The 25,634-nt window shown below is 37.7% G+C and overlaps 1 protein-coding gene across 1 annotated transcript in view; it reads right to left on the bottom strand.

The window, feature by feature from the left end:
* Nucleotides 1-25,634, bottom strand: part of RBKS (ribokinase) — a 71,922-nt gene that overhangs the window by 30,950 nt on the left and 15,338 nt on the right. Inside the window, exons 3-7 of the mRNA XM_009320922.1 lie at nucleotides 20,652-20,822; nucleotides 15,253-15,316; nucleotides 12,385-12,447; nucleotides 5,497-5,661; nucleotides 346-437 (exon numbers count right to left, since the gene is read on the bottom strand). Of these exons, the coding sequence (XP_009319197.1) occupies nucleotides 346-437; nucleotides 5,497-5,661; nucleotides 12,385-12,447; nucleotides 15,253-15,316; nucleotides 20,652-20,822 (555 nt within the window). The remainder of the gene's footprint in view (nucleotides 1-345; nucleotides 438-5,496; nucleotides 5,662-12,384; nucleotides 12,448-15,252; nucleotides 15,317-20,651; nucleotides 20,823-25,634) is intronic.

Raw genomic sequence — 25,634 nt, forward strand, 5'->3', positions numbered from 1 at the left:
ATACCACAGAACAAGGACAAGGATCTATTTTAATGTTTACCACTCAGTGATAACATTTTAAAAGTGTCCTTTTATGGATTTGTTTTACTCATCTACTTGTAAGGAAGGCTGGACACAACTTTCCCACTGCAAACAATTAATTTAATTTTGAGTGCAATCTAAAGGTAGTCTAGAATAGTCCTCTTTGCTCGTTAGGTCAGGGATCAAACTTGTCACCTCCAAAAGTCCTATGTAAGAGGAGCATGCCTCAGTTTTCCTGCTCCCTATGCTGCATTTCTAAGAACAGAATCTCTCTGAAATTTTACTGCTTAAGACTCCTTCTTTAACATGACATATGACCATTACCTCAGTTTCATTGCAGCAGAAGATATCAGAATGGGTATAAAATTGTGGATCTAGGTCAGCAAGGGCTGGAGCTGGATTAAATAAAGTCTTTACTGAAAAAAAAAAGAAAAGAAAAATAAAGTCTAAATCGCTAGTGTTTTAGATTCATAAACCATCACCTGAAACACCACTGTGGTTAATTCACAGCCCCCAATGTTTATTATTAACACGCAAATGGCTCTCAGTTTCTGTGTCCTCGTTTTATAGAACAGCTAAAAGTTTTGTTTATTATGTTAAAGTTCCCTTCTAATTCATGTGCAGGCACCTGTCATGATGGGAACATGACAGAAGAGTAACAGAAAAAATAACCAAGAAATTATTGAATTTAAAAAAAAAGGGAAAAAAGCCTTAGACAGTAATGCAATTTGTTTAACTGATGATGCTTCTTCCAGGATTTTAATAAGTTTTACAAGAACTGATTTATTTCTAGAATTTTTTTGGTGTTGTTATCTGCATTCTGTACATGAAGAAACAGGGGTATGGAGTAATGAAGGGCATGTCCAGACAAGGAGTTAAACGTGCTTCTGAATGTGTTACCTAACTAGTTCAAACTGCCACATTATAAAATTGTAGTGTAGACAAGGCACTGTATATTTTTAATATGCTATCTGGCAGAGCTAGACCTAAACTTAACACATGGTAGAGTATGTTAGTTAACCTAACTTTAAACTGTAGCCTAAGGCCCCGTGTAACAGCAGAAAAAGTTTGTCATGAGGACAGTATAAGTGACTTACTCACTGTTAACACAGGAAGTCTGCAGACTTGGTTTCTCACTTTGCCAATTTTATGATTAATACTTCTGTGTCTTAACCACAAGGCCATCTTTTTTATATAAAGCACACTCTCTTACTTTAGAAATATTCCTTATAGTAAGTGATCAAATCTTCCAACCTGGATGCCTAAATTTTCAGTCCTAAACGCATATTTAGACCCTAAGCTATAGCACCTAATATTCAGACACGCTGCACACTTGTGAATCACAGTTAATGCCCTAAAAGAGAAAGATGCACAGAGACTTCTGAGATCTGAGTACCAAGAAGTTTAGAATATGACCTTTTTGATTAACACTCCGAAAGTTTTAGCCTTTGACTGTACAACTTTATCATGCCTCTCTACCTGCCTCGTTAAAAAGAGTATTTAAGAGACAAAGACATTTACTTAGAAGTCAGAAAATGCCAGGACTAGGATTTCCAATGAAATCTTAATTTGGCTCCCTTATATTATTACAATACAGTATGTATTATAATAAACTTTAATTATATGATCACATACCACTGAAAAACAGCATGTGATCACATAATTAAAGACTGCAACATCATACATATGCAGAAAGGAGACAAATTAAGGTTTCACAGGCAACCTTAACTCTTGCATTTCCTATTTTCTGAATTGTAACCCTAATAAAGTTTTCTTAAACACAAATCTTTAAGGTATAGTTTCCTAGGTAAAACAAGCAAACAGCACATATTGGAAAACAAACTCTCTCATGTGGTATCATACTGACATATACATGGGCCAGGAGCAGCACTGGAGGTGTCCCAACTTGGGGTTTAAGTAATATAGACTCATCATGAACAGGGTGTAACACATTACTATTGGTTTGCTCCCATATTTAATATCTGCTGAGCAGGGGGGAGATGGGGGAACCCTAAGATTTTCTTTCAGGCTATGAAGAAGAGCATGGCTTGTGAACAGGGTAATTTGTTTGGTCCCCCCGAGGAACACCAAACCATTTTCTGCCCAAATTCTCTCTCCCTTTGCCACAATCCATTCTCCTTACCTAGTTTCTATTCTTTATGCCTCCTTGCATAGGCACTATGCAATAGTAACCTTTTTCACTCAACTTTCATCACATCGTATCTCTTTACGCCCCCTTTCCTATGCTTTCTTTTTTCCCACTTCCAGTACCCACAGCCTACTCCCTGACTCCACCTCCATATTCCAATCCCTATTCAACAAATCCTGTTCTCTGTTCCAATTTTATTCCGCTTTCAGTTTCTCTCTTCCTTCTTCCCCTGCCACCCCCAAAATCAAGCAAATCCCTCCTACACTCCCCTTGTCTGAAATCTACTCTCCCTCCCCACCATTCCCAAGCAGCTTCATCTCTTCTGTATTCAAATCAAGCAAGCTCGTGCTCTGCACTTCCTGGGCCTACAAGAGATCTTCAACAGTATATAAGAAGTTGCCTAAAACCAGATTCAGGAATCACACTGAAAGTCATGCTGTCCAAACCGACAACTGCCTGTGTGGACAGAATCTCAGGGGAAGCTAGCTGTGAAGCTCTAACAACTTCTCAAGCCTGCGTGAAAGGCAGTTATTTTCCAAAGGCAGATAATACAGTAAAAATCAGGCAGATTTCCATACTGTTGTAAAGGCTTATCTTTAAAAGAAAGCTCCCTTGCTATCAAGTCTTAAGTAAATTTTAAGGTAGCCAGTATTCGTACTTTAAAATGGGGCAGGGTGGGAGGCATTTTTCTGTTGCTTGGTTTCTGCAGCCACTATGCTTTGGCAGCAATTTTACAAAGAATTTAGCCACAGACAAACAGCTGTTAGGAAAAATTGGAGCCCAAGATCAGAAAGTTGAAACACCTGAAAAATAGACCCTTTACTTGCAAGTGACATGCAACCCTGATAACTGAGGCTGCTTCCAGCCCTTGTTATGATACATTTTCATTCTTCACTGCAATATTAATAGGCTGGACATTATTAGCCGTCTTTTATAGAATCTGTCATTACAGAAGCCCAAAAACTGCTTTACAGACCTTGATATACAATAACATTTTGCCCATCCATGAAGTGGTCCCCCTCTTGGAAGCAGCAGCAGCTTCACAACATGGGGCCATTAAAAATCTAGAATTTTCAAGTCAGATTTCCACTCCAATTTATACTCGCTTCATATAATTATTCTCCTTCCTTCCTCCCTTCTTTCCTTCCGTCCTTCTTCCCTCCCTCCCTCCCTCCCTCCTCCCCAAGATTGTCACAAGATCTTTAATAATCAGTGCCACGATGAGAGGATGTCAGAACACAAGATGTCCCTCTCTAGCTTACAGATCCAGGTGATGTTGAACAAAAGCAAAGGGTTCTTGCCTGTGTGTCCACATTCTTTCTCCATCTTATTATTTCTTTAAGTAAGGATGAAGAACAACAAGCAAAAAAACCTTGAAACAGAGGTTTGAAGCATCTGGGTATGCATCTGTTTCAAACAAAAATAGTCTAGTGCACATCCTAACATGCAGTACTGCATTATACATGACGGTATTGCAGGCTAAAAGAAGGGAAATTGCATTAACAATTTACAGTTGGCTAAGGATAGATTTTTACAGTGCTACAAACTCAGCTGTTTACTTAGATTTGACCATACATGACATTTGAACGTGTGTAGCCTATTGCTTTAAAGAAGAAGCAACCAAAGCTTTCCCGATATGAGAGCTGCACAATGATAGCAGACTGACAGCGCAGAACTATAGCTGGCCCACAGTTAACTACTATTTTTTCTCGATATATTGTTCTGTCTACAGTTGCTAAATGCTTGCATGTCTGTTCTGTGTATCTGGTTTGGATTTTTTTTTGATTGCCTTCAAAAAAATCCTATCTTTTTTTCTGTCACAGGCTGGCATCTTGCTGTAAGGGGGTGACAAAAGTGTGAAGCAACTTTACCAAAACTATGCACAGAGTTAGAAGTAGACAAAATAAGTCATGGATATTGACTCATGACTCAACTATAGCCCATTAACCACTAGATTAAGAATGCTTTTATCCGTTTTCATAAACCATAATGAAAAAATGTAGTAAGCTCTGTTCCCCCCCCCCATACATTTTAAGCATTCCAGGTGCTACTCAGTTAACTGAAGTTTTTAATTTTTATTTAGATATGCATGAGTCCAGTTTTGACATTTCAAACAGAAGTCAAAATAATTCTTCCCCATGCACCGTTCTGTTTATAGAGTTTATGACTATTACCACCACAGTCTCAGAGCCACTCTCCCCCAGCCTCGCATCTAATGTAGCTGCTTAAATCAGCACAAAATACATGAACACGATGCATAAAGTTCTGCTACCTCTGACGTCTTCACTAGTGCGTGAACGCTAGTGATCACAACAGGTGCGCAAGAGACCTCAGTGCAGGAGGACTGAAGAGTCAACAATCCCAACGTGCTATGATCTGCTGGAGCAAGCCTGGGCCCAGCTGCAAGGAACCAGTCAGTTCTGATCCCAGTTCCATCCCTGACCTGCCGCGTGATTGACCATACTACGAGCTGTCCCCTCCCAGTCTTATCTTCCAGATAGACGAGAACATATTTTTAATCTCATACAGACGCCTCACTTGCATAATTATTTACTTAGTGTTCAAATACAGTGGTAATTGCGCTTGAGTAACTGAGAGCATTACAGGCACTTAAACAACAAAAACCTCATGTCAGTAGTGAAACCCCATCCTGTTCATGCAAAACGTCAGCTTTTATCTACGTATATGCTACACTGAAGGAACTACACTAAATGGCCTACATTTAAACGTACAGCACAGTAACAATTTGCTAATAATTTCACAGACCATGACTCTGTCACATGCTAAGTCACACTCTAAGAATTTTGGTTAAGAAGAAAAAGCATTTTTTTTTACTTTAAGGACGTTAACTTCTATATAGAAAACCACAGCCATACCTACTGCTACGCTGGGACAACAAGGGCATAACTCTGTTTTTGAGGTCATTTCATTCACTTTATTGTGTGTGGAACTTTACTGACTTGCATTCATTATGCTTGTTCTGCTCTGGAATAATACCAAAGTCAGGCCCACAGTTCCTGACCTAACAACATTATACTGTATTTAGTCACAGCATGAAAATAGGAGGAAAGGCAGCACCAGACATATACGGGGAGATTATAAGGGTATGGGTTGATTTGCCATTCAAGGTAAACACTGCAAAATTTTAAAACTGAATTCAGTTTTCATTAGCGTAGGATGAATTTGTTGGCTATTGTTTAATTTCTAAATAAAACTAGTATGACAGAAACCAGAACAGAACACAGGATCTTTATCTAGAAAGCACAATAAAGAATATTTTTCACGCAACACAAATGAGGAAGACAGAATGGCTTATGTTAAATTACCTCCGCTGGCACGTGCCATTTTCAGAGCTTCAAGAGAAACAGCAGGGGTTATTTCAAGCTGGCAAACAACCACTTTGGCTTTACAGATGACATCAGCAGCCTTCTTCAGGTCTTCAAAATTTAAAAGCAGGTTGGCTCCTGGGACTATTACAATAACATTCTGTCCTAAAGAGAAGATATTGTGTTTTTTACATTAACTTTTGCAATAAAGTATGTAAAACAATTCCTTGCTTTTCTACAATACATTTCAGATGAGGATTTCAATTTGCTTTCCAAAAACCCCCACTAAAAATATATGCATTGCTGACATTTTCAAATATCCAAATATGTCAGAAGATAAAAAAGATCGACAGATTAATGAATGCTACACTGCACAACAAATGCAGTATATATTTCTTCGGGAAAAGTCATGTGTGGGCTTTCCCCGGTCTTATTTTGGTGTTTTCTATGAACTCTAAAGAGTTGTACTAGTCACAGTGGAGATGGGGGACATAGACTAAGGCTGATATTTGCATTTTCCTAAAATATTCCAGTAGCACTTGGAGGATAAAAGCATCAGTGTGGTTACTGAGTTCATCTGCCAAAAATGCCATAAAAATTTTAATTTTCCCATCAGCTGGAAACAGAGAATATTTCACACAGCTATGAAAATTATGCACATTCTTTAGATTTCAGAGAAGCAGGCTTGCTCCATTTACCTGCGACACTTCAAGTTAGGGCCCCTAACCATCATGAAAACCAGAATCATCTTGCCACCAAAACCCAGAAAGGTAATGCTTATGTCTAAGGAAAGCTTTATCAGAAGTGCGTACAGAAGGTGGGTGACAGATTCTTCTGCACTTAAAGCTGGCCAGTAGAATGGCCTAAGCAAAGCTATACGTGTGGAAGCACGGCGGTATCTCAAAGCACGTCCGAGATCCTTTTCGTTCTCATAGTTTGTTTTACAGTTAGGTGAGGAGGTTCATTTATGTAGGTTCCAAATATTCTATTGTTTTTCTTCAGACATGCAAGTTGCCTTCTTTTATTGCAGTTTCTTTATTTCATTCTTTCTTTTTTTAATCTCTTACAACACCTAGAGACCTTCAGGCATGGGTGCCTTCAAATTAAAATTTATTATTAATCACTCAGGTATTAAATTCAGTAAGTCAGTTGTTCCTTGATTTACATGCTCAGCCCGCCCCCGCTGAAGATTCCTTTAAGGACTGCCAATCATTAAAGGCTACCAATCCTGTAATGAACTGAATTACTCTGTAAATAAATATTTATGTTTTTAAATACATTATTTTTGTTGAATGCAACTTCAAAGTCCTTTGAATAAGAAACGTGCAAAGCTTGTCTCTCTAAATATGTTCTGAAAAGAAAGCAGGACAATGGAAAGAATAATATAGTGATCTCAGAGGGAGGGGCCCAAGCTTTCCAAAGCAATTCTGCTGTCAATGGTTTGGTACAGAACAGCTGCATATGAAAAGCAAAACCTCAGCATTTAAAGCCAACGCCCTGCTTTTCAACAGACAATGATGGGCATCTTGGATAAAAAAAAAAGAAAAAACCTTCTGCAACAAGTAAATGCTATCAAAGATATCTGAATCCTGTTGAGGAAACATTCAAAGGCAAATTGCACCTATTCTGCCAAGCATATATTTTGAAAGCTTATAGGGTGCAGCAGTGCAAACAGTAAAAGGCAGGGAATCGGTGGAACAAAAATATATTTCATTTCTGCCTGGACTCTGTGCCACCTAGAATCTCAGATTCTATCCACATGTCTTGCTCCATTATCTTGCTGAACTATTTAGCTGTACTGACATGTATATTATTATTAGACTTTAGAGCTAATGGCCCAAGGCGATAAGGAAGGCTGTTTGCTTAAACCCATATGTGCAAATTCAAGGTAGGCCATGCTGCACTAGATCACAGTCAGAAGCTTTTCTTTGTAACTACAAAAGGTCAGAGACTTAAAGTCTGCTTTCAAACCTCCCAGTACCTACAGTGTAACAGTCCGGGCAGGCTTAACCCAAGCTTTAGGGAAAAAGCCACATTCTGTTCTTAGCTACATATACCACACCAACTGTGAATGACAGCAGTCACCACAAACTTACACCAGCATGCATGAAAGCAGAATCTGGACCCATGCACTCACAATTAATACCAGAATTTTGTGTTACTAGCAACCATTTTGTTGAAAGCAATTATTTCTTGCCAGGGAAATCAGATGGGAAATCAGCACCAGGGACAACAGAGTTAAAGACAGATGGCAAAGAGGGGTGGGATTCATCTTGTCCAACATTAACTAATTTTTAAGTTTTCAAAAAAAATTCTACATTCTAGAAAATTCTAAGAAAACAAATTTCTAAAAATTAGTTTTCTACGTTCCTTCAACAAGGAGGAGAGACAATTATTTTCAGAGTTTTTTAATCTTACATACCTTAGATATCTGTTTGAGGAGGAGATAAACTGTTGTCTGGAAATGCCTATGAATCTCTGTTAACTCTAGGTGAAGCCTTAAGGCGTACACCTAACTTTGAAACAGCTCAAGTGAGGTAAAGTTGCCCACACTAAGAATGAGAAAAATATACTTACTGCATTACAGTTAATTCTAATGTATCATTACTTAGACTAAAAATTCTCAGTTTTGATGGGAGCATCTACATAATTTTAAGTTTTGCAGACATCAGCTAAAATATTAAGGGCCACATTCACAGTTGCTGTAAGCTAGAACAGCTAAACGAAGCTGATAAACTTGTGCAAGCTTACACCAGATGGGGATTGGGTCCAATCAATACTTAAAACAGCGTGAATACTGCATATGTTAATACTGTCCTCAGTTGGGCTTCTAAACCTGCTACTGTCACTTCTTAGAAAGATGGGTAACTCAAGCTGGATTTTTTTACAAGTGTCATTTTATAGATCCCACCAGATGAGAAGTGCCAGTGGAAAAATCAAAGGCAAACCAATAAACACCACAGTGCAATAACCCTCACTTTTTAAAACAGGATGACAAGCCTAGAAGCCATAGTAGTGCTTAGAACTCACCAAAATCTCAAACAATGCAATTATAACAATAGCTGCAGAGCTTCTGCATAATAATTCATAGGGAAAAAAGATTATATTTTTGACCAGAAAAGAATGTTACAAGAAAAACATTTGCTGCCAAATCACACAGTTCATGAATATGAGGGCAAGTTTTGGGTGTGTCATAGTATCATAATTTCTATGCAGTTACTTGGTAGGAGCATTGAATAGTCTTGTACACAAAACATTCAAGTTCATGATGAATGTCAACACATAGAAATTCTATAAAAATTCAGGTGACATTTCTTCATAACCCTGAAGATTCAAAACAAAGATTTTCTCTTTGGGAAGTATAATTCAAACAAGCTAGCATATGTCTTCTAAGTTTGCCTTGCTTATTTAGCCTTATCTAAATATATAGTTTGAATGTTTTTATACTAGTAGTGCTTTGGTATTGAAGGTACACTCACTTACAAAATAATGCCTATTCACTGTTCATGAATGATTAACAACTTTATCGTAAGTCAGCACAATGCCTATCTCAAGTGAGGGTTATCTTGCAGTGTTTTGTGTAGGTGAGCTTTAAGTCCTAACTTGCAATAATCAAGAGCACTTTAATCATGACCTGCCAACTTCTGTTCTCCCTCTGCTGAATTTTTGCTATGAACATGGAAGTTGTCAGACTGGTTCAAACTACTGGTCCAGTCAGGCCAGCTTAATGGCGCCGTCAACAGTCGGTACCAGATATGGACAAAGCTGCAATAAACTTCACAGGTAATCATGTAAAAATTATCCATAAAGAGGTTTTTTCCCTCCCTATGTGTGTATGTAAAAGTGCAACACACATCATCACTTTATGGAGTTCTTACCATTCAATAGCACACTGTTAGCAGAAGGTGTGCTAAGTGACAGAGCTAGTGGAAAGGCAGCAGGCTAAAAGGGGAAACAAAAGCTGGGGTTCAAAGTGGTGCGATGCACCTCAAAGAAAACGTGTTACAAAAAGCAGCTGGATGTACCAGCTTTTCTCCTTAAGAGAGAAAGTACAGATTCGAAGTATACAGGTTCCTGATAAAGTGAAGCTTGTGTTTAGTCAAAACGTATCTGAAGAGGCAGTCACATAAAAGAGAACAACTGAAAGGAACACAAGATTCCAGAAAAAGATTTCTGCGCAGATTTCTGAGACCAGCCCAGAGGGAACCTTTGCAGCATCTCTGGGCTTCATTTTTTCCAGTGCAGCGCTTTAAACTTGTTAAACATCTCTTCACCATTTTGCATTAAAGCAGGGATTTAACCTCTCTATCTTTTATTGAAACTACACTGTATTGTCCCAGAATATACTGCAACTTTGAGAATATCAAATGTGCCTGATAATCTTCAAATTTTTAGTTCTTTGCCAATTACAATAATGGATGACTTATAGCTGTGCAATTCAGTAACCAGTAAAAATCTTCCCAGAAATTCAGCAGCACCAGCTAGACAGACACAGGTAACACCAGGGAAAGTTTACCTCAGAGCCTCCTCTGACTCTGCTCTCTACAGCTTTCTTTTCCTCTGCCTTCACTCATCCATCATAGTCTGCTCCCTCTACTTGAGTCTCTCTCCTACTTCTGCCTGTGATTTTACTCAGTTGACTGGAGTTGGTATTTTTCCCAAGTATCGGTACTTGTAAAGAACTGGTAAGATGAAGTGCAGGTTAGGTGTGTGAAAACATAGCAATTAAAACTTGGCGATTTAAAGAGATGATACCTATGTTTTTTATTTGTTCCTTGTTGTCTTAATGCAAAACACCATCACAACCCCCAACTTCAAATGCTTCCCTTTTAGGTATAATTTGAACTAGCAGAAACTGCTTTACATCAGTGCATTGAATGCTGTGGTGTTTCAGCTATGCCAGCACAACTACTGTGGTAAAACATGCATGTGTAGACAAGCCCTTTGAAAAGTGCTGTAAAACCTGTTTAGGTCAAATCAGCCAGGTTTCTACAGGAAAAAAAAACAGTGTCTCTTGCAACAGCAAAGCACATAAGTACTGCTATTTTATTGCAATTTACTCAATTCAGGCGCCAGATGGCTTTAGAGAGAAGTAACAACCAGAACCATTACCAATTCTGTGCATCTGTTTGCTTTATAGCATAGCTCTGACCAGGTTTGCTCTTCTACAAGATTTTAAATGAAATCTGAGGCCAGCGGTAACTTAATTTAGGATTTTTTAGTTTCTGAAAGAAATAAGCTGCATGACATTATGCATTATTCATCTCACTACGTGAATTACAAGACTGTCAGAGACCCTTCACACTGACACTAACACTGTGAACCTCATGGCACAGAACAAGCAGTTTCCCCTTCCTGGTGCTTACAAAGGTTTTAGATCCACAAGATAGTTTTGTTCCTTATCCTTCAGAAAAATTCATGGTGTTACAATTTTAACAGGTCATCCTCTGTTCATTTAAGTTTAGACCGTGTTTATTTTAGTTGGCCATGCATATGAATTGGGAAGGAATAAGACTGCTTCTTACTCAACTATTCTGCACAGCAAACCTAGTGCAAAACATGGTTACATGTACAAACCAGTGAGGCCTGGGAGCGCGCTACTGGATTCTCAGTCTCTCCCATTTAAAATAGCCAGAGTAGTGACTGTATGTGGCGTAAGAAAGAAGTTCTTAAGAGTTGCTGTGGTAATTTACCTGCTGACCCGAACCAAGAGAAGGAGGTGGAAGTAAGAGGCAGGTATCCAGTTTATTCAATATATTTTTGAGCTACTTTATTTCTGAATTAGAGCTGTCATACAAGGTTTTGATTAATCTTACTTAGAGAAAATTAAACTCACATCTCCAACTAATTTGCCTAATTTTCCTGAATGTTCCTGTGTAGACTTGCCTTTAGTCACAGTTCCTTCCCAGGTTTGCTCCTGGACTGAATAGTCATGTTTCCTTTCCCATTTTGAGCTGTAGCCCAATGTACTATCATCAGGTTACATAGGAGCTTGTTAAGTTGATGTGTCAGCTAAGCTGTGGTAACTGTTCAAATGAAGGCCCTTAGCTGCACCAAAAGTGAACTAATCCAATCATACTTAATTTGTTATGTTTGCATAAACGTTATTGGTCCTGAGCTCTAAATTTTGATCCAGACACACGTACTTCTCCTAAGAGCTCTCAATAGCACAACTTGCTTGAGGAAAAGATAAACAGAAAGTTTTCAGAGGATAATTTAGCAATCTTGAAGAAGAATATGAAAACAAGCCAAATACTCTTTTCTTCTTCCCCTGCAATATGAGAGCAAAGGCACAGGCTAAGGAAAATTAACACAGAAAAAAAAAATATGCCATTTCACTGTGTATTCATCACTGCAGATGCAACTTCGGATCAAGAATTGTGGTAATATTACAAGATCAACATAAATATTTCTACTAAGGACAATTCCTTATTATGTTTATTTACAATAGTGTAAATAAACATAATATTTACACTAAGGACAATTCCTTTTCCTGATTCAGGGCATAATGACTCACTCACTTGGTGTGCTGAGGAGGCAAACCCTTTCCTCATAGTAAAAGTGCTAGGTAAGTTGTGGTGGAAAAGGAGAGCTTTAACCTTCTGCTACACTGTGTGTTCTGGCCAATGTAAAACTAGATAGATCAGCTGGCTGATTGAATTATGGCTATCACACTGCTAATCTAAGCATCTGATTCTTCTGCTTTTAGGCACCTCATCCTACAACACTGCCTGTAATAAAAGGAAGTGCAACAAAGTGTGAATAAGATCATGAAAAAAATAAAAGATGTAGAAAAAATAATTCCACAATTAACAGCGACAAGGCAAAGGTTTCTTTTATGGCTGTAGAGGCAGAACAAAGAGGACAATTCAGAGTAGAAATATGTACCTTCACTGTTGACAATTATTGAAGCAGTTCCAGTAGCAGCATCTGTAGTCTGACCTACAAATGCTAAGAAAGGGAAAAGTTACAGCATGCATTAGTTCAATACATTACTTTCAACCAATAGCATGTGATGCAGTTTAATTGAATTAAATCTAAAATGAACCCATAACCTCCAGCAATTTAAAAATGCTAATTACTCTTTCATGTGCAACAATGCCAGAGAAGCTAACAATAACAAAAAGTGTTAATTTACACCCACAAAACAGAAATGCGAGTCCAACATTCTTTAATTTGGCTACATCTCTGCTTTAGAGAAAGCATGTTATTTATACAGCCTTCTCACGCACTCTACTCCTACATGGAAGTATTTCTTTTATCCAATGAAACAATAGAGTCAAGGCTGGAAAAAACTAAAATATTAAAACAACACAACATTTAATTCTCTGTAGATTTGCATTTCAGCAGTAATATTAACATGTGCTATGAAGGCAGTGGTGAGGATATATGTTTCCTCTTTGGATTATTATTCAGATAAATTAACTAGAAGTGAGGCTGGCAGCACTGTCTATTATAAAGGTTGTTCCATATTTACCACTGTAAGAACCTGTTTTCAGCTGTCAGCAAATTTGTCAAATATTAACCAGTGGTCTGAAACTTTCTATGATGGGTGGGGTTTTTTTAGGTAGAAGCGTAGTAGAAAACTGTCAAAAAAGTTGAGGTTCTTTTTTTCCCCAAGAACTGTATTTGAGAAAAATCTACTATTTTATTTGAGACAAATTCTGGTGACCTTTTGTTTAAGCAGCTCTGGTGCTCTAACATTTTAGAACATGGACTTGATGCTGGGCAAAGGTTGGCTTCTTTCTCAAGATGTGCCTTTTGTGGCCAATTTAAAAATCTCCTCAGATATGAACAAGGCTGAAAAAACACGTAACATCATGGTCATTCAGTTTTGCTAAAGTATTGCAGGTACTTGCCCTGGAGGTACTCTTATCTAGCGCAGCTACAAGGGTCAGAGCAGAACTTTCCTTGCAATTATAGCTTCTTTCCACCATGAGCTAGGTCTGCACACTGGAATTGAAAGCAGAGAACTTTTGTCTTCTGTGCTCTCAATGCTCTTCCTGCAGAACATAAGCAGCATGAGCAGCAAGCTGCCCAGTTCAAATGTGGGAGAGGGAGTAACATATCAGTAAACGTCTATGGTCTGAGCAGCACTGGTAGCTGATAGGTTGTGGAAGACAGGAAGACTGGGAAAGGGGAAAATTACAAAACAGATTGGAACTGCAAAGAAAAGGGGTAAGGTGATATGTTAGGAAATAGAAGAGCAATGTAAACAAAGACGACACACGACAAGGATCCAGGATATGAAAGCTGGCAGAACTGGCACTATGACAAGGATTTTCATCCAATACCCAGTATCCTTATGTATAACAACAGGGATAGGCTAGACAAGGATTAAACTGAGATGAAAAGCCAGGGACTGAAATAAGATGTCCTAAGCAAAAAGGTCTGTGCACACTGAATCACCCTTGCCTCCAAATCTTGGAATGCAAGTTGGGATCCCAGACCAGCCTCCCCAGCAGTACATCCTATCTTCCTCCAGGGCTGATCAATGTAGGACGTGACAATCTAACACCATTCTGAGATATTTTTAACTCAATCAGCAGAAATTGGTACCTTGGACCTAAATGTTTCAACCCTTCAGTTGATCTGTCTCAGTATCAATGAAGTACAATATGATGGAATTTCTGATTTTTTTTTCCTACGCTTTTCTTTTGCTGCTATAAAGACTATTTAAAAATTTATGTTAAGATTGCAAGAGCAATCACTTAAATCAGAAAACATGAGATTTAAGGTTCCTCGTGGAATATACATTTTCATTAAGTGCTATGCATTATAATAGCTTTATTTACATGATCAAAGACTTTATTCATGAGGTAGGCACGCTTTAGAGAGAACTGTACACTAACAGACACTGTTTTTATGGTATCCTTGCCTTGTTTCTTGCACAAGTTGGAAGATATACAATGAATAAACCTATATATACATTTGTGAAATATTTAGAAACTATACTGATAAGCATAATAAAAAAGCCCACAAAATACTGATAGTTCTGTCTTTAAAGCAGGACTTGAATAATGCAGTAAATGAAGCTTGTGGCTGCACATTAAACAGAAAAGATAAACAGAATATTGAATTGCCACTCAGTGTTGCATTTGTCAATCCTTGTCCACCCTGAAGGACAAGAGTCATGTAGACAAAAATGTGATCATGTAGTAAAGCAGCACACAAGAAGAGAGAGAATTAGGGTTACAAAGGTGCAAAGATAATAGAATATTGTGAATACTTAATTTTCCCTTTTCCCGAAAGCCTTTTAACATTGATTTTTGTGTATATGTGTGTTAACAAACATCGGCTGCAGTCTCTAAAATGACTGCATGTGTCATTTTGCAAAATAGAGGTGAAATGTACTGAGTTGACAAATGCATTTCCACTCTATCCCTCCCCTCCCAACATGAAATTGAGAATGAATAATCAGACTGGATTTTTCAATTTCTCACCAAGCATTACCATCATTAGTGCCAGCCTAAACAATTGTGTAACAGCAAGTTATCTTCAGGTGACTTGCACTGATGTAATCATCAGAGGTTTAGAGGTAGTAACATTACATTTTATTTTTATTGGTACAGCTAATTTCCGAAGTCCCCACATTCTCACCCATATTCATTCATTCCTGCCAGTTGTGTCAAAACAATTATTCATAGTTCTTAATGGTAAAACATATCCAATAAGGCAATAAAATAATAAATCCTCCACTACCAATTTTTAAAGCTTAAAAATAATACAAAAAGTTTCTTTAAAGTAAAATTTTACCTGTAGAAATACCATTCTTCTTCAAATTTTCAACATAATCACTGCCAAAGGAATCCTTCCCAACCTATACAAAAAATAAAAGGATAGGTTTTCTCTACAGAAAAGCAAGAGGATAGATAGATCCTCTTTAGACAACAGAATGGCCTAATGTAATTTGAATTCAACACCTTCTGTTTTGCAGCACTTTTCCTTATTAATAAACAAATAATAAACTAATAAATAACAGTAAAAATGTACTAATAGTATTAATAAACAATAGGAGTAGTGTTCTGCAGTTCTGTCTTCCTCTATTACAAAACTCCCCCCTACACCCATGCCGCTATACTCAAGTTTCATTCTCTTAAACCCACTGTGTTGCCTTGACACTGAAGTTTTCTGGGGATTGTAAAATCTGGAAGTGTACTGAATCTTCCTGGATCATTATTCAGCTTCGAATTGAAAGCATTTATAGCAACTCTAGTGTCCTCCTTAACTGCAGTTCGTATTTTGAATTTTCTACCTCAAGTTTCCTCAGTGGAAAAATATCAAACAGTGGTTATGGTCTAGAAAGTGACGATAAACATGGCATTGCTGATTTCTGTAATTCTCAGTACTAAATGTACTGTTTACAAATTCAACATTTTTTGTTTGTTTTATCCAGCAACAGCAGACCAAGTTGAGTTAGGGAGTCAAGCTATGCTCTATTGTTTTTCTAACAGCAAGTCAAAAAGCTTGTAATTTCAGCTCCACTAATCCTTTTAGCTGAACAGAATTCTGCTTGCTATTTATTCAGACTAATAAACACTTCTTTTTGTTACATCACACAAGCTGAACAAAGGAGATGAGGTATATGGAGGAAAAAAAAGGTATAACTTGCATAATGTCAAAATAGCATTTAAAATATATTTATAAAGCCAACATAGCTTTTAATTCACCAGTTTTAGCCTATGTCTTCAGCATGTATACTGTGTGCTCCTACTTCCAAGAGCAAGTTGTTTATCTGGGTGGTATCAAAGACTGACCAATGCTACAGCAAGTATTTTTGCAAGAGAAAAAAAGGCCTTCTTTCAGATTAGAAGCCAAATCAAAATCCTGGTCACGGTCTAGACGATGAAGGAATTACACGAGGAGCCCTAACTAATGATCCATCTTCTCATAAAACAGCACTAAATAGCTAACGCTGTATTTGAGTTACTGGAAGCACAAAGCAGCTGCCTCTATCACCTGCTGTTAGAAATTTGTCTATTTATGAGCTCAGTCCTTTAGAAAGCTCTGAGAAGGCCCGAGTACTAGCTAGTGATCACAATAATCAAACCCTGTGATTCAGAATTCTAAATTTTAAAGTGTCACAGATGGATGAGCCTTCCCCCCACATATTCTGTTGCACAACCATGTTTTGAAACAGACTTTCATTTCTTACAACCTCTATAAGAGATTTTCTAAAGCATTATTAGGGATGGTCCCAGTCTTTTACCAAAGGAGGACAGCAATTTAGGTCAAAACAGTCTAACCAGATGGAACATTCCTCTAGTACATGGAAAAAAAAACCCAACAACATTTACTTTGGTCAGTGTGTTATTCATTGTTTGCATATTAGAATATTTCTGTATCTCTGACTACTCCCAGTTTGCCAGACAGGGTGGGTTGTCAGAAGCTGCATCTTCCAACTGCTTTAGGCTGGATGACTGCAGCCATCTGCAATTTAAACCTGAGTTGTGCTCACCTCTGCAGCCTAACAGTTGTACTCCTGGAATGTGTTCCGCCTGATGGTATCGCTGCTACAATGCTTCTACAACAAATCTCAGGATTTGCTCAGTTATTTCAACAACAAAATATTTCATAACCATTTTCCAAAAGCTCAACTGAAACTTCCTTCCTCCAGCTCTGGGTCCTACAAACTGACAGACAGGCATCCCTTATTGTTCAACTGTCATAACAACTGAGATCAGCCGTGGTACTTTTGCTCACAGTGAGACATCTCAGTGCTGGAGGGAAGCCCTTGGAGGGGTCTCTATGGAGGTCGTTTTCCTCTGGAAACTTTTTTCCATGTTAGTTCATCAGCATCCAACCCAGTTAATCCTAGTGCGTTTGAAGGACTTATCTTTCCATCCAGGCTTTACCCCCAAGGAAGACAGAGTATTGGGCATCAGACTTGTTTTAGATTAAAGGCATATTTACTGACCATGTCAAATTATATAACATTATTTTAAATATTTTCTGCTTTTGCACAGGCCCTGCTAGATGGACTATTGGGTAAACAGAAAAATAAATGTCTTAGTCTGCTGACCACGGAACATTGTATGTGCTGAAATAGCATTTCTTCTTTCTTGAGTTCTTAACAACAATAGCTGTTTGTACAAGCATTATGGTCACATAGTTTGCATATTAGAATGAGTGGAATTACATCAGTATTTTTCAGTCTGGGTTTTCCCTGCTTACTATCATGTTTTCCATGTGGAGCTTGAGGAGCTGGCTGGCATCATAGTGGCTAAAATTCTAGCAGCTTAGAGAATCAAACTCATCTGTACCTGAAAATTAATTACAACAAAAACATGTACCTCTTGACAATTGTTTGTTTAATCTATTCTATATGCTCTTTTTTTTTTTGAGAGTGTTTACTCTTTTTCTTCATTAGGGAATTAAACAGGTACTAAAGACAGGTATAAGACAGTAATACAAAAGGAAAAAACAGCATATTCTGGGCTGCATCTGAGATATAGCTATGTTCTTACAATGAAGTGAGGATTCAGGCTTACAGCACTTTAACTTAAATTTGGCTTACAGATCATCTAAAGAGAGAAGACTACATAGCATGGTAATACAGCACTTCCTATTTCTAAGTAGGAATCAAATGCAGCTGGAGGTTAAGTAGAATTTAGTATATGCAATATCAGGCTAGTGACATCAATGTTCTGTGAGGATCATTCCAAATTGTTTGTCAGAAGTAAACCAGGACTTTTTTCAGCACATACAATGTTTTTCAGACCATCAGACCAACATCCCTCCACCATCTTAATCTAGGATGTTTAACAGATTTTTCTGGTAATGGCCACTACAAAAAACAAAACAAAACAAAACACAACAGTTTGGGGAGTTTGGAATCTCTCAAGACCACTGTGCATTTTTCAGTACTGCAACAGGGTTCTTGTACAAACACAAGTAATTAATTTATTTGCTTAGATCCTTTAGTTCCCTGACAGTAATCCTTTATATTTCTCTGAACAATTGTTTTTCTTGTCTTTTTGAAGCGGTAACTATACCATCAATACATTGTTTTACTGTACTGAGCAAATTGAGGGGGGAGTTTAAGACTGATATTATGATACATATTGATAATCCAGAGTAACAGCGGCTGCTTGCAGAGACATCCAGGCAGAAAGTAGAACGCTGTCTGCATTTCCACTACTCAAACTCAGTACTCAGATTTTACATTAAAATCCACAGCATTCTGTGGCATCTCTAGTCACAACTGTAAGTCATTCTAAAACTCCCTCTCTCAAACCCTCACCAGATAAGTCACTGGCTCTCTTTTGTGTTTTAAAGCTCTGAGGTATGAAGAATGCCATGTCACTTGATGTGAGATGTCTACCTCTACTCTTGTTGAGGACATCCTCTGTCTAAATTACAGTCCTCGTAAGAGGATGCCGCATGCCAGCAGAATGTCCCTCTAGTATTAATACTGATTCCATTCCTTGAACTTCCGATTGTAGAAGCAATTGTTGCACCTGTACTGGATAAAAAATGTTGGGAATTATGACCAATCCATAAGCATGTACTGAGCACAGAGTGTGTGTGTGAGGGGCAATTTGGCTTTAAGAACCACTGAATACTTAAGATGGCTTGCTAAAGTAAAAATAATTGAATTGTAATGGTTCATTATTGCCTGACTTTTCTTAGTTTATTCAGCAAAAAACTATATTGATCTATGCAGATATAAGACTGTACTGCTATGGGATGAGACTATTTTGTGAGGCTATAAAGTGCATTTTTAATTTAAAAAGTAAATACTAACTTTTAAAATTAAAAAACACAAAATGCTAACATTTATAGATATTAGAGTCATTCTCCGCTGTTTCTTTTCTCCAATAAATACACATCAGAAAGAAAGAAAGAAGACTAGGTTTTACTGAAATAACATGAGTATGATTTTGGAAAGTAATTAGAAATTATAGTAACTGCTAAATTTTATTAGGAATGCAAATGTTTCCAGAAACATGTATGCACTGAGCAAAGGCTAGAGCATTAAAAAATAAAACAAAATTCACACTTTCAGTGGGAAAAAACCCTTTAACATTTAGCAGGAAATGTTAGCAGGGAATACATTGCCAGTTCATCTTGTACTTGAATCTGATTGTTCTTGAATGCAAAGATGATCAAATATACACAATATTACAGAAGCACAAACATTGCCAATATAAAAAAAACTCACACTGTAGAACAAGTAGTGATAATGACCCACAGAAATGCTTGCAGGTGTAATTTAGATTTATAGCTACCATTCTTTAGCCTAAATATTGGAGAACCAGTGAGAAAGGCTTCCTTGAGATGTTTCCAGTACTTCTCAAAAAATCCCTGACAGACAATGATGCAACAAATGTAGCATCCTCCCCAGCTATAGCAATAACAAAGTATGTCCAGTCAAGTTGAAGTTTCATCTACAGTTAGCACAGGATAGACAATAAGGCTACAGAAAGAGAAAATTTGATCTTAACCTTAGTAATGATCACTCAAAACTTACAATGTTTAGTGACAAAAATCAAAGAAAAGCATTGTAAGAATATAGCATCTGTGGAGCTGAATCATCCCGATTGTCTGTGAGCCAGTCTTTAGAACTGTTGTATATCAGATGTTTCAGAAAAGTGGGCAAAAAAATCCCAAAGCATGCAAAGGTTCTAGAATTTGGACACGAACATCTCATCCTAATCTCAAGTAATGAAATAATGATTTAACCCTTGAAGCACAAAGTTTTATATTCCTTCTCAAATTTGTTACTGGCTTGTCAGTGTCTGATTTTTAATCACCTACAAAGTAAATTTCAGATTGAATATAGTGCCTAGCACCTGAATGTCATCAAGGAAGCCCTGACCGTTGTAACAGTGGGGAACAAAAAGAGGAGGGGCTAATCAAGATTACTTTAATTTTGAACATCTCAGATTCTCTTCTCCATGGTACATCAGTCTAAGTTTTGCAATCCTTCTTTGTATGCAATTTCTGCCAGATCTCTAGCCAACTAGTCTTTGGTTCTGGCAGTGTTCTTAAACCAGCCTCCTCCATGCTTAAATTTATAGCTGAAATAATGAAAAGGGAATTACAGAGGGATTAAAAAAAAAACCACAACTTTTCTGTAAGTCACCTAAAGGTTTACTGGAATTTGCATGAACTTTACTTCAGCTATAATCCAAGAGCAAGTCAGTGCTTACCTTGCAGATCAGCGAGGTCTTGGCCCCAAGTCGAGCAGACTGGACACACTGGTTGGCTCCTTTCCCACCAAAACCAATGAAAAACTTATGTCCAAGGACAGTTTCTCCAGCTCTTGGCAATCGTGTAGTAAGGCTATTCCAATTTAAAGCAATATTTACATATATTAGTGACTGAAAATAACAAGCATCTTCAAAATAAGAGTTACATTCTTATAATCCTAAATGGTCCAACAGTCAGTAAGACCAAAAAAAACTCAAAAGGTCTTTTAGTGTCTCTACTCCACATCCCACCAGTTTAAGTTTATTCCTTATATGCCACCCAGTCAAGCTTCTCATTTATTACTCAAGGGAGGGATTGCATTTCTTTTATTCGTGTTTCATGTTTCTACAGGAAAAGAAGCACTTCATCCCTGACTGGGATTCCCCAGTGCTAACTCAATACAGATAAATAATAAATCTATAGGTCTCACTGCTCATGTCTTAGTGTAACATTCAGCTCAAGTTTACATATTGTTCATTTAATTTCATTACATCTAATTATACCTTCTTGAACCACCCTAAGTAATTTTTCACTTTGTTGGTGTTCACACCCCTCAAAATTGTAGATCGTTATCAAAACCTTCCTTCCCTCTGCTGTCACTCAGGCGTACTGTACATATTTAACTTTTTTCTTTTTTAAGTTTTTCTCTTACAAATCAAGCTTTACAACTTCTCAACGTTTTGTTGTTTCTTGAACGCACTCCAATTACATTTACATCCTTCTGGGGATGGGTGCCCAGAACCAGATGCACTAATACAAGCGGAGACCCATCAGGAGTGTATTCTGGTTTGATTTCCATTTTGGAAAAAACAAAACAAAACCGTAATTTTGTTAACCCTACCAGATGCTTTGATATCTCCAGTAAAAGTTGAAAGGAAGAAAAGACACCACCGAGACGATGTGGAAGAATTTCTCCGAATGCAAAAGGCTAGCTTACTTTTGCCACTTCTATTAAAATACATAACTCAAAGCTGTGTTTACAACACTCAGATTACCAAAATTTCTGCCTCCTCAAGCCATACTTTCCAGGCACAGGGTTTAAAAATGGAATTCCTTCTATCTCTGAAAGCTACAAACAAGTTCACAACACATGTGGAGGGGAGGCCTCCTATGATGTACTAGCAACCTGTTCAGTCAATGACAGCTCAAACAGGTTTCCAAAAGTCTGCAGGAAAGAAAGGGAGAGTGGGGAAGGGGAGTCTGAAAGAAGGCAGAGGAATCTGCCATAATGAGGAAGATACTAACTTCAGCTCTGTTTGTCAATTTATAACATTATTTTACCAATAAATCTTACAACAGCTTCAAAATTGCCAGCCCTCCAATTCAGAAAAAAAGGTGACATGCTTCTGCACTAGCAGATCACTAGAGTGCTTTTTGAAAAGGATATGAAGAATACGTGTATATTACTTTCTGAGTTTATGCTGCAACTTCTGGGGCATATTGGTGTTTGCAAAATTTTATGGACTTAATGACAGAGCACAGCCTTATTTACTGAAAATTCTCAGCAAAAAGCAAGCATTTTTTTCCTACTAATTTTCAATTCCAGCATCCATCAGTCCAAAGGTTTAGGATCATTAGGAAATCAAGAAAACCTAAAATTAAACTAGCAAAGTCAAACAAGTCCTAAACTTCCAGAAATTAAGATTTTTGCTTTGAAGGAGTTGTTACAGGTCTGTGCTTCATCAGTGGTTACAGTTTCCGGAGAGATGCAGGTAGGGATACAGACTCTAAGTAGGGATGCTCGCTAATAGAGCACCCCAGATTTTACTGTGAGGGTATGGTACCCAGCCAGCAGGTTTATTTTGTGTGGGTGACAACAGAGAAACCCCGGAAGGCTCACACGTACGGCTAACAGCACTCATTTTGTTTCCAGAGAGGCAGAGCCAGGAACATTCTGTTGGGAAATGTTTAAACCACTTTAAATAAAAATATAACAGCCTTTTAGAAGTATACTTATAGGTGCCTTACATATATATGGAAAGGGTTGCTAAGTTAAAACTGTTTGCCCACAGTAGCATCTGGCAGGTTGTTTACAACAATGAGTAACTGTAAGGTTTCAGAGAACAAGGTGTAATGAGCGTAGATAAATAATGTTTGTTAATGGTAACATCTATAATTTATTGCTTTTTTCACCATCGGAAGCCAAAGTAGTGATGGCTGTGGACCAGAGAATGAAGGCCACAAAACTCAGCTGAGGAAGCTCCTATTCAGCCAGTGCCAGGATACTGCACGCACACTTCTAAAATTATGTGCCATTCAGTAAAGAATAGTTGTTTCACCCAGCCTTGATAAGAAATAGTAATAGCAGCTCTTGTATAATTCTATTCATCCACAGATCTCACTACACTTTAAAAAGCAGAACAACATCGTTATTCCTGTTTTGTGGGTGTGAAACTTAGGCAAGTCATTTTGCCTTTTTGTGCCTCGGGTCAGCCAAGAAGCCAGTGGCAAAACCAAAAATAGAGATCAGCTCAATCCACTAGCTCACACTGTCTTCTCATTTATATTCTGCAGTATGAAAATGGTATCAAGTCTCAATTCATTCTCCTTCCTTAGGGTGTTTTTCAGAGATTATAGCTTATTCTAAATAGAATTTGTTTCCACGAAAAGCTAATATATTTTTAGACAAAGATTAACAGTTGCGACATCCCAGCAGACATCTGCTAATAGTGCTGCTCTGAGTTCATATGCATTTTCAAGAAGTACGTTCAACCACACATATTCTTGTTTTAACAGTGACCAGACCATGACTTGATTCTTCTCTCAGTTATGTTAGCATCAACATGCAACTCCAATGGAAGCATCATAATTGCACTGGTGAAAAAACAGGCTTGGTGAGATGAGAATCCGGGCCTCAATGTTTCAAGCAGCATGGCATAACAACTGCCTGTGGGAATCAAACAGCTTGTTGAAGATGGGGAGATGACCTTTTTTTATTGTTTTGATGGAAAGGTACAAGGCAAAGGGCAAAGGATCGAGTTGGAACAGTGATTTATAATTAGCCAATTTTAAAAATAGGCTAACAGACTAGGGAAGAACATGCAGCAAGTTCCTGTAGCTCACTGTAAACAAAACCCCCACCTTATTACATTTCAGGCATGATCGCCAATCCTTTCACACCAGTTCTCCACTCCAGAAGCCTATTTTTATTTTCCATATTAAAAAAATTCAGAGTACTGATCTGTATATAAGCCCGGAGGTTTCACTTTCGCTGAAACAGGTATTCAAGAATTTTTTTTTTTTGCTAATATAATGCTATTCTCTTGTCATTTAATTCTGCAACTATACTAACTTTCGATTCACATCAGACAATTTTAATGAGCATTTCAGGCTTCTGTTATGAGCAGGCAACGATGAGTAATCTGTATGATTATGGAACCCTATAACTTCTTGGCTTATTGATGGTGCCACAAAGAATACTGAAAATAGCCTAAAAGTGATGAAATAGCTAACGTTACTCAAAACTAGGCTAAATAAGTTAATTAGAAAAACTGTCACACGGGCTTTCAGAATTGTTACATAAAATGTTTTGTAAAGCCACTTACAACTTTGACGTAATTAGAAAACACTGACCTGAAAAACCTAATTTAAGTTGCTATCCAACAGACTACTCTTTGCTTATGTGACAAATTCTGCTCCCCTTTGAGAGGATAAATGGTACAAAGGATATTAAGCTCTCATGTCTTATGAACAACCAGAAACAAACTTGAAAATACTTGAAAACCCCCAACACTTATTAGATGGGAAATAAAATTACTATAGAATATGTGTTGCAAATTGTGCACTGTACTAGTGAATCATATTTAGAGAGGAAAGTTCAGACTGAAGCATCCTGAAATACTTTGGACATTGCAAATAAAGGAATATAATCACTCAGAATTTCAACTGAGTTTTTACAAAACAATATTTAAATGTAAAGCACATAGCAATGCTGCCCACATTTGTTCATGGGAAATGAAGAATCTTACATCCACTTATGTTTCAGAGGTTTGGGAGGAATAAAAGTACACACATAAGAATTTCACCATTTCACTTCAACCCTCTCTTCCAGTAAGTGCATGCCACAAGTTCCCTTGAAGGCTAGAGCTGATTAGCATTTGTATTTTTTGACAGACATCCCTTCGGAAGGATGGCATTAGAAACAGAACAGAACCCTTTACTACTGTGTTGAATCACTGAATCAGAGGTGAAAGCACAACTCACTGAGTCATTAATGCCCCTTTCCCTGGTATTCTGGGTTTTCTTGAAAAGTTCCCATCTAAGCAGTGACTAGATCATATTCAGAGATAGAAAGCCTGAAGAAGGAAGGAGGGGAAAGGGAGAGATGTATATTAGTGGCATTTGCATAAATTAATGCTGAAATTAATCATGGTTTGCTTCCGATTCTTGACACCTAACCAGTGTCTGTTCATTGTTTTCAACACATGAAAGTACTATAAAGATGTATTATTACTGTTAGCTTAAGCTGATGTAAAACCATGCCCTCCCCTCAGCAGCATTTTCCCACTGTTTCTCTTGCATTGCTTTTATTGCTCAGGGAGCTTCCTAATTCAATATTTTTGTTCCAAGGGTCACTTTAATTTGGATCGGCAAATTGGTCCGACTTACTGTACAGCAGCCAGGGAGGGCCAGAACTTGCAGGACCGAGGAGAAGGTGAGTGAGGGGAGGAGCAGGAGTGCCTTTGCTGGCAGCAGTACAGCCAGACTGCCCTAAGCCAATGTTGAAACTTTGACTTGATACTACTCTGTATGTTGAAAACACTGAATGCTATGTAACTAAGGTTTAATTAAGTAGTACAGTATACTTAGCTCATTGGACATACTGAAGAAAAGCATAAAGTATCAGTATGGTTCTGAGAAATGACGTGCATGAGAAAAGAAAATAGAAAAGTATATAAATGTTTAAACAGAGAGAAAAGAAAACAATATTCTCATCAGACAAC

The sequence above is a fragment of the Pygoscelis adeliae genome, unplaced genomic scaffold, assembly GCF_000699105.1.
Source record: "Pygoscelis adeliae isolate BGI_AS28 unplaced genomic scaffold, ASM69910v1 Scaffold233, whole genome shotgun sequence".
NCBI classification, from domain to species: Eukaryota; Metazoa; Chordata; class Aves; order Sphenisciformes; family Spheniscidae; genus Pygoscelis; species Pygoscelis adeliae.